The sequence below is a fragment of the Salvelinus alpinus genome, chromosome 12, assembly GCF_045679555.1.
Source record: "Salvelinus alpinus chromosome 12, SLU_Salpinus.1, whole genome shotgun sequence".
Lineage (NCBI taxonomy): Eukaryota > Metazoa > Chordata > Actinopteri > Salmoniformes > Salmonidae > Salvelinus > Salvelinus alpinus.
Genome location: NC_092097.1, coordinates 5,746,846 through 5,756,886, shown reverse-complemented (window position 1 = coordinate 5,756,886; position 10,041 = coordinate 5,746,846). Strand labels below are relative to the sequence as shown.

The 10,041-nt window shown below is 41.3% G+C and overlaps 1 protein-coding gene across 1 annotated transcript in view; it reads left to right on the top strand.

Moving 5' to 3' along the window:
* Positions 1-320: 320 nt before the first annotated feature.
* LOC139536519 (mitogen-activated protein kinase 14A-like) overlaps positions 321-10,041 on the top strand; it is a 53,452-nt gene continuing 43,731 nt past the window's right edge. The window contains exon 1 of the mRNA XM_071337080.1: positions 321-841. Within this exon, the coding sequence (XP_071193181.1) occupies positions 723-841 (119 nt within the window). The 5' untranslated portion in view covers positions 321-722. The remainder of the gene's footprint in view (positions 842-10,041) is intronic.

The following is a 10,041-nucleotide window of genomic DNA, read 5'->3' as shown; positions in this document are numbered from 1 at the left end:
TCCACTGTTCGATATGAATGGCAGCAACGTTGGTTAATTAGAGCCTCCCATAATGCAGGGATGGCTGCAGGATGAAGTTGGTGAAGAGCCTAGAGATAGATAGGGGACTTATATTTATATTTGTAGATATATATATACATTTTGTATATATACTTTAAAATGGCAGAAGCATGGTGGAAGCCCTCAATGTAGGCCGTCATTGTAAATACGATTTCTTTCCGACTTGCCTAGTTAAATAAAGGTTCAATAAAACAAAAAATGGGGCTGACAATGCTAAAATGTCCTTTTGGCCACTAGAGGACTCTATTATCCTCTATGGTGAAGAGCAACTGCAAAAACTTGCAGTTGACTGCAGTCAAAACGTCATGACCTTTGATCGCATGATTTTTGTGAAGTTCGTCGATTTTTTTTAACCACATTATGCAATGCATTTTGAAAGTCGACTTGACGAAAGTGATCCGCTGAACGTACCCATAAACAAGATCGGAATCTGCAGAGAGGAGAAATCAATCATAGCTCACTGTGTTCCGGCTCTGCGGTTCTCATGTGGTGCACGGGATAAAGTTTGCACAGTCCGGAATGCGCGAGACCAAATTCGTCTGTTGGTTGGGTCAACAATAGTTATCTTAGTATTGAGTTTTAGACACCACCAGCATCACTAGTACCACGCAAACGAGGAAACCGAAGTTACGACGGGCTTGTTTGTCTGCATTCTGCAGGGAATGTCTCACAAGGAGAGACCCACTTTCTACCGACAGGAGCTCAACAAGACGATATGGGAGGTCCCGGAGCGGTACCAGACCCTGTCCCCGGTCGGCTCGGGAGCCTACGGATCCGTCTGGTAGGTACCTTTCCAGTAAATCAACAATATCTACGAGAACTAGAGCCTGCTTAGTAAACTCTGCTCCATCCTACGAAAGATATTCCATCCATATTACAAGGAGCTACTATAGAGTTCCCCGTTCATAGACGCCAAATGCTTATGCCCCTATTGACGGTATAAATATTCTGACGGAGGTTTGCTTTCCTTTGCGGTACGGTTTTGGAGAGATAAGGAACATCATTTTCATATCAGTAAAAAAAAGGTTAAATTACTACACACTCGAGCCTTTTAGGGGCGTAAGTAAGTTTTTGTTGGGGGCTCCCACCTTGTCAGCAGAGAGAAATTGAAGTTTTAAAGTAAATTCCTGCAATTCTACCCATTTTGCCAAAGGCGTAGAGAACATTTTACAGTTTTAAAGCAAGTTTTCTGCTATTGTACACATTTTGTCATTTGGGCAGAGAGAAAATATATCAATTTTATAACACATTTTATGCAATTATACTAATTTTGCCATGGGGCAGAGAACAAAATTGCAATATGTAACTTTTTGGGAGACCTGACCAAATTTACATAGAAATGTGAGATATAGATCTGTCATTTACATTGAAAGCAGTTCTATGTGTGCTATTGCTATGTTTCCCTTAAGTTTTGTTTTTGCTCTTTTACTTTCGATTTTGTACACCAGTTTCAAAAAGCTGAAAATACAATATTTTGGGTTATGGAAAATATATTTCGTAGCGATTTAGATGGTACAATGATTCTCAACATATCAAATGTTATTTGTCACGTGCCGAATACAACAGGTATTTAACCTGACAGTTTAATGCTAACTTACAAGCCCTTAACCAACAATGCAGTTTTAAGAAAATTACCAAAAAATATTAATAAAAAAAAGTAACAAATAATTCAAGAGCAGCAGTAGAATAACAATAGCGAGGCTATATACAGGGAGTACCGGTACAGAGTCAATGTGCGGGGGCACCGGTTAATTGAGGTAATATATACATGTAGGTATAATTATTAAAGTGACTTATGATTAGATAATGACAGAGTGTAGCAGCAGCATAAAAGAGAGGGGGGTAGCCATTTGATTATGGGTAGCCATTTGATTAGATGTTAAGTAGTCTTTATGGCCTGGGGGTAGAAGCTGTTTAGAAACCTCTTGGACCTAGACTTGGCACTCGGGTACTGCTTGCCGTGCGGTAGCAGAGAGAACAGTCTATGACTAGGGTGGCTGGAGTCCTTGACTATTTTTAGGGCCTTCCTCTAACACCGCCTGGTATAGAGGTTCTGGATGGCAGGATGCTTGTCCCCGGTGATGTACTGGGCCGTACGCACTACCCTCTGTAGTGCCTTGCGGTCGGAGGCCGAGCAGTTGCCATACCAGGCGGTGATGCAACCAGTCAGGATGCTCTCGATGGTGCAGCTGTAGAACCCTTTGAGGATCTGAGGACCCATGCCAAATCTTTTCAGTCTCCTGGGGGGGGAATAGGTTTTGTCGTGCCCTCTTCACAACTGTCTTGGTGTGCTTGGACCATGTTAGTTTGTTGGTGATGTGGACACTCAAACTGCGCTCAACCTGCTCCACTACAGCCCCGTCGATGAGAAGGGGGGCTTTTTTGTCACATAAACTGAAATTAGGCAAACTATTAGAATTTTAACAACCAGGAAATGGTGGGGCGATTTCTGCATATTACACCTATAAAGCCAATTTCCTGTAATTCTACACATTTTTCCATGACTTACAGTGCCTTGTAAGTATTCATCCCTCTTGGCGTTTTTCCTATTTTGTTGCATTACAACCTCTAATTTAAATGGATTTTTATTTGGATTTCATGTAATGGATATACACAAAAGAGTCCAAATTGGTGAAGTGAAAGGAGAAAAATAACACGGTACACAGTGTGTAGATCTTCAGTTTCTTGGCAATTTCTCACATGGAATAGCCTTCATTTCTCAAAACAAGAATAGACTGACAAGTTTCAGAAGAAAGGTCTTTGTTTCTGGCCATTTTGAGCCTGTAATCGAACCCACAAATGCTGATGCTCCAGATACTCAACTAGTCTAAAGAAGGCCAGTTTTATTGCATCTTTAATCATCACAACACTTTACAGCTGTGCTAACATGATTGCAAAAGTGTTTTCTAATGATCAATTTAGCCTTTTAGAATGATAAACTTGGATTAGCTAACACAACGTGACATTGGGACACAGGAGTGATGGTTGCTGATAATGGGCCTCTGTATGCCTAAATAGATATTCCATAAAAAATCTGCCGTTTCCAGCTACAATAGTCATTTACAACATTAACAATGTCTGCACTGTATTTCTGATCTATTTGATGTTATTTTAATGGACAAAAAAATTGCTTTTCTTTCAAAAACAAGGACATATCTAAGTGAGCCCAAACTTTTGAACGGTAGTGTGTGTACACATACATACATACATACATACATACATACATACATACATACATACATACATACATACATACATACATAAACTCAGAAAAAAAAGAAACGTCCCTTTTTCAGGACTGTCTTTCAAAGATAATTCGTAAAAATTGTAAAGGGTTTAAACACTGTTCCCCATGCTTGTTCAATGAACCATAAACAACGGTCGTTAAGACATTAACAGCTTACAGATGGTAGGCAATTAAGGTCACATTTATATAAACTTAGGACACTAAAGAGGCCTTTTTACTGATTCTGGAAAAACACCAAAAGAAAGATGCCCAGGGTCACTGCTCATCTGCGTGAACGTACCTTAAGCATGCTGCAAGGAGGCATGAGGACTGCAGACCGTCCTCGCAGTGGCAGACCACGTGTAACAACACCTGCACAGGATCGGTACACCCGAACAGCACACCTGCGGGACAGGTACAGGATGGCAACAACAACTGCCCGAGTTACACCAGGAATGCACAATCCCTCCATCAGTGCTCAGACTGTCCGCACTAGGCTGATAGAGGCTGGACTGAGGGCTTGTAGGCCTGTTGTAAGGCAGGTCCTCACCAGACATCACCGGCAACAACGTCGCCTATGGGCACAAACCCACCGTCGCTGGACCAGACAGGACTGGTAAAAAGTGCTCTTCACTGACGAGTCCTGAGTGATGAGCCAGGGGTGATGGTCGGATTCGCGTGTATCGTCTAAGAAATGAGCATTACACCGAGGCCTGTACTCTGGAGCGGGATCGATTTGGAGGTGGAGGGTCCGTCATGGTCTGGGGCAGTGTGTCACAGCATCATCAGACTGAGCTTGTTGTCATTGCAGGCAATCTCTGTGTTCGCTGTGCGTTACAAGAAAGACATCCTCCTCCCTCATGTGGTACCCTTCCTGCAGGCTCAGTCTGACATGACCCTCCAGCATGACAATGCCACCAGCCATACTGCTCGTTCTGTGCGTGATTTCCTGCAAGACAGGCATGTCAGTGTTCTGCCATGGCCAGCGAAGAGCCCGGATCACAATCCCATTGAGCACGTCTGGGACCTGTTGGATCGGAGGGTGAGTGCTAGGGCCATTCCCCCTAGAAATGTCCGGGAACTTGCAGGTGCCTTGGTGGAAGAGTGGGGTAACATCTCACAGCAAGAGCTGGCAAATCTGGTGTAGTCCATGAGGAGATGCATTGCAGTATCTAATGCAGCTGGTGGCCACACCAGATAGTGACACTTACTTTTGATTTTGCCCCCCCCCCCCTTTGTTCAGGGACACATTATTCAATTTCTGTTAGTCACATGTCTGTGGAACTTGTTCAGTTTATGTCTCAGTTATTGAATCTTGTTATATAAATACAAATATTTACACATGTTGAGTTTGGTGAAAATTAAACTCAGTTGACAGGGAGAGGACGTTTCTTTTTTTTCTGAGTTTACATACATACAGGCATGCATACATGCACAGTACCAGTCAAAAGTTTGGACACACCTACTCATTAAAGGGTTTTTCTTTATTTTTTTACTATTTTCTGGATTGTAGAATCATAGTGAAGACATTAACTATTAAATAACACACATGGAATCATGTAGTAACAAAGAAGAGTTAAACAAATCAAAAAATATATTTTATACTTGAGATTCTTCAAAGTAGCCACCCTTTGCCTTGATGACAGCTTTGCACACTCTTGTTGGAGCTAGAAACACAAGCATTTCGCTACACCTGCGATACACATGTTTAGCAGATGTTATGATACAAATAAAATTTGATTAGATTTTTTTGATGAACTATTGCAGAGTGTAGCAATCTGCAATGTTTCAAACCACAAAATCAGGCCAGGGGATACTTTGTTTCTCAGCATTTTACGATAGCTGCCTACGAAGTGTCAGTCAGTGTAAAAATGAGGTTACTGTAACCAGATTGCTGTGCTACGCACTCTTCTGAGTGGCTTGGGTCTGACTGTCTTTCAAACATCAGATTATCTTTGTTTTTGTGCAGATAGGTTTTCCTGGTGAACAACATCCTGTAAACAAAAATGGATTAGCTAGCTTTTTCCATTTACGAGCATTTAACAGTCTAGACGAAAGACTTCAGTCGCCTATTCACTACTGCCTCTCAAGTAAACAAAAAGGCACCACTGAAATTGTTTTTGAGGAAGTGTTTATGGTGCAGATTGATATGGATGTTTATGCAGAAGCCTACTTATCGGTGGGGACGCAGTGCCCCAGTGCTGTCAGTGAGCATTGTCTTCCAACAGGTGGTGTCACTCCTACACGACGCTTGTCCCTACCCTAAACTCTATCCCTAACCATAACCTTAATCATTTTAAATTTCAACTTCAGTGGGGTGACGTCAGAGTTGGATGTTCCAAGGATCCCAGATAGCAAGGAACCTCAACTGTCTGCAGGTTGAATCGTCGCGCTATGACAGTGGTTACGCCCGGAAGGCTTGCCGACGCTACCAACAGCACATAAACAACAACGTTAATGCATCATCTGTCAGTTGTAGAAACCCGAATGTGTGTGTTTCTTGTGCCTATCCCAAATCAAAACTTTGGCATTCATGATTAGGCTACTGAATGAAAAACATTTTATGCATGATGATAACAATGTAGGCTAGGCATACGGGGTGGGTATTCGATTTGCCCCACAAGATGTTGCTTGAACTTGGCTAAATCTGAATGTAATCAGAAAGTGGCTGAAACTATACGGAAGTTTCTAGTTACATCACCTTGTGCCCAATAGCCCCTTGCTCCCTTTACATCCCTGCATGTTCTCGTAGCGCACTCTAAGCCAGGCCAGCAGGCGGTGTGACGGATAGAAAGTCACGTGGTTGCCGGGCAGAAAGCGGCCCCACCTCCCCAGTCAGTGGAGTAATGAGCGTTCAATTCTATAGGCATCTGCTGCCCTGCCGGTGATGAGTCTGGAATGATGTCATCTTTTCCCGTTGTGTGTGTGTACACTGATGAGTCATAGCTGCAGGATTAGGTAGCCTAGTCTCTTCAGCTCTGTTTAGGTTGAGTCATCCTGCTGTAGTCTCCTTTTGACAAGAAGACTTCATTATAATGTAATTATAACACAGCCGCTCCTGTCCTGTGAGAATAGTTATTCTTCTGGACATGCTGAGTGTGTGTCTCACTGTTACGTTGTTTTGTACAGTAGCAGCTGTTGATGCATCATTTTGCTTTCAGTTGGAAAGTGATGAATTGATCCTTTTGTCACTAAATGGCCATGCTAGAAAGGACAAAGGTGACAATGGCAATATCATCAGCAGTGGTGGAAAAAGTACCCAATTGTCCTACTTGAGTAAAAGTAAAGATACCTTTTTAATAGAAAATTACTCAAGTAAAAGTGGAAGTCACCCGGTAAATTACTACTAGAGTAAAAGTATAAAAGTATAAATCATTTCAAATTCCTTATATTAAGCAAACCAGACGGCATTGTTGTTTTTTTGAGTTTTTTCTTTACGGATAGCAAGGGGCACACTCCAACACTGACATGATTTACAATTGAAGAATTTGTGTTTAGTGAGTCTGCCAGATCAGAGGCAATAGGGATGACCAGGGTTGTTCTCTTGATAAGTGTGTGAATTTGACAATTTTCCTTTCCTGCTAGCCATTCAAAATGGTATGAGTACTTTTGTGTGTCAGGGGAAATTGTGTAAAAAGTACCTTATTTTCTTTAGTAAAGTAAAAGTTACCCCAAAAAACGACTTAAGTAATACTTTAAAGTAGTTTTACTTAAGTACTTTATACCACTGATCATCAGAAAGTGAGCAGTAAATATATGAGCTATTTGTACTTTAATTTGCGTTTAGGGTTAGTGGTAAGGGTTAATGTTAAGTTAGGTTCAGCGGTTGAAAGCTCTGAACTTCTGTCTCTGTATTATAGCCAAATATTGATGAGCTGCTGCGTCTCACTCTGCGTCTCCTGGACAGTGCAGTTGCAGTAAATTGTGGGACACTGCAGTAGGCTAAATTAGACTTATAGTGCTGGCAGGCGTGAGCTAAAACGTTGTCATAGGACTACACTGCTCAGTGCTCTCAGAGCCTCAGAGTATACTCTATAGGCCTAAGTACTGTACCTTCCTGGGCGGTGCAGTGAAACATACTTTGAGAGTGCGTTGACGTCGTTGAGAGAAAAGCAACGTTGAGAGAGCGCGGCAGTGCAGTACTGCATAATCGGAGAGTAGTGGGGTATTAATAGACTAGATATGTGCCTGAAATGGCACTATAGATAGTGCACTACTTTTGTCCAGAGTCATATGGTCAAGTAGTGCGCTATGTCGGGAATAGGGTGCCATTTGGGACACAGTCCGTCCTTCCAGTTGTCTTGGCTATTCCATGAGTCAGTTCCTGTAGTCCTGTCTGCAGTCTGTCGGTTGCCCGGCCAGTCGGGCCAATCAGACAGTTGTTCAGGGAAGTCAGTCAATCAGTGGCTGCGTTTCTAGGTTTTATTTTTTGCAGTCCCGCTACTCAGATGATCAGATCTCACATCGCCTGGAGAAATGTCTAGCATATCATGTTAAAGTGGTTCCTGAGACGGCGAATGGATCTTATCATATGCCCAGCAGGACTGCAAAGAAAGACAAGCTGGTAATGCCAAACCTTTCAGCCAGTCGGTTAGAGTTAATGTATGTATTTGTTCCTGCCACCAGGCTGTCCCTCCCTCGCAGTCCTCGGTGTGAACTCTGCCTGACAAAGGAATGTAAAGCACCATGTTAGGGATTCTAGATTCTACCCCATCTGTCATTCCAAGCCTTGTTGAGAAAACCACTCCCATGTTTCTCTATTCCTGCTCTGTTCTTAGAATTGGTTCTTTAGAAAGTGGAAGTCACCCAGGAGTTCCATGCTAAGAGTGTTTATGCAAAGAGTGTTCAGAGTTATTAATAATATAAATTGGTAAGACTTTACTTTAAGACATTTAAGGGGGGGTTGTAAATGTATAGACAGTTAATAGTTGGTTAAATATGTAGTTTATAAAAAAAAAAAAAATTGTAAATAGATATTGCCTGGGCCTCATTAGAGTAGTTTGCTTTAGGTGTTGGTACAGTGGGGAGTGCTATGGTATGCAGTGCCCTCAGAGCCAGCCACTAAGCCAAGCTTACACAAACACAAATGCATTTATAATACGTAAAACAATGGTACTAAGATGACCACGGGAAAGTTTGCCTTCTTTGATAAGACCATATGTAGTTGTGGTAACACGTTTACTCTCAGGGGGAAAACCAGCTTCTATGCGTATCTGACTTCGTAGGAACTTGCTTCCTTATTCCTTGGTATTTGGAGGGCAAACTGAACACGTAGTAGTTTCGTTTATCAGGATCCCATTAGCTACTGCACATGCAGCCGCTACTTGTCTTATGTTCCACATAAAACCTACCAATACATTACAAAGTACAGAACAGTAATAGACAAGAACAACATGAGATAATAATACATTAAATAATTATACAATTTAAAAAAAAAAGTACATATAGGGAAGACACCAAGAGACAACAAAAATAATATTGACACACTATTCATATATACAGTACCAGTCAAATTTGGACTCATTCAAGGATTTTGATTTGTTTAACACTTTTTTTTGGTTACTACATGATTCCATATGTGCTATTTCATAGTTTTGATGTCTTCACTGTTATTCTACAATGTAGGAAATAAAGAAAAACCTTTGAATGAGTAGGTGTGTCTAAACATTTGACTGGTACTGTACATATTCTTATATACAGTACAGTTAAATTAGGTATTGTAGAAAGAGGAGAGGTACTGTGATACAATATGTTTTTATTTGTTTTTTAAAGCTGAACTAGCTGTTTGCCTGAGTAACCACTGGTGTCAGAGCATTCCACGATGACATGACTATATATAATGTGACGCATTAAATCTGTTGTTGGTTTGGGTACTGTGAAGAAACCCATAGTGGCGGGTCTGGTGGGGTATGTATGCCTGAAGTGTATGCAAATAGACTATACAACTGGTTAGACATTTTCAACACACAAGCGTTTCTTAAAAAGACTAGAAAGGGAAGCAGTCAATTTCTCCTCAAGCATGAAAGACTGTCATACATGTTGTTGATGTTAGTTCTGTGTGTGCAGTTAAGGGCAAGGCGTCCTGCTTTGTTTTGAGCCAGCTGCGGCTTTCTTAGGTCTTACTTTGCTGCACCTGATCATATTACCGGACATTAATCAAGTTGGGATCAAAGCCTGAACAACTAGTACAATTGTGTAAAAAAACGCATAACATAATTTTATAACAGACATGCCTCTCTCCATTTTCACAACAATTTTGTCAATATGACTTGACCATATTAACTGAACAGCCAGTGTTACTCCTCGGAGTTCAGATTCTTCAACTTGTTCCGTGGTCACACCTTTTATATTCCTAACTCCAGTTGAGGTTTAGGTCTAAGAGTTATGCTTTGAACCAAATATATGTATTTAAGGCCCGTTTATTGTTCATTAGCCATTCTAACACTGACTGTAACTCCTTGCTAAGAGTCTCAGTGAGCTCACTGGCTCTACGTGCTGATGTGTAGTGTGCAATTGTCAGCATACATAGTCATTTTAGCTTGTAAGACAAGTGGCAAATAATTTGTAAATATAGAGAACAGTAACGGCCCAAGACAACTGCCTTGGGGAATACCGCACTGTACATTTCTGATATTAGAGAAGCTTCCATTGAAGAATACTCTCAGTTCAATTGGATAAATAACTCCAACCATGTGATGACGGGTGACGTAAAGCCATAACAAGTGTTTTTTTCAATAATAAGTGATGATCAATAG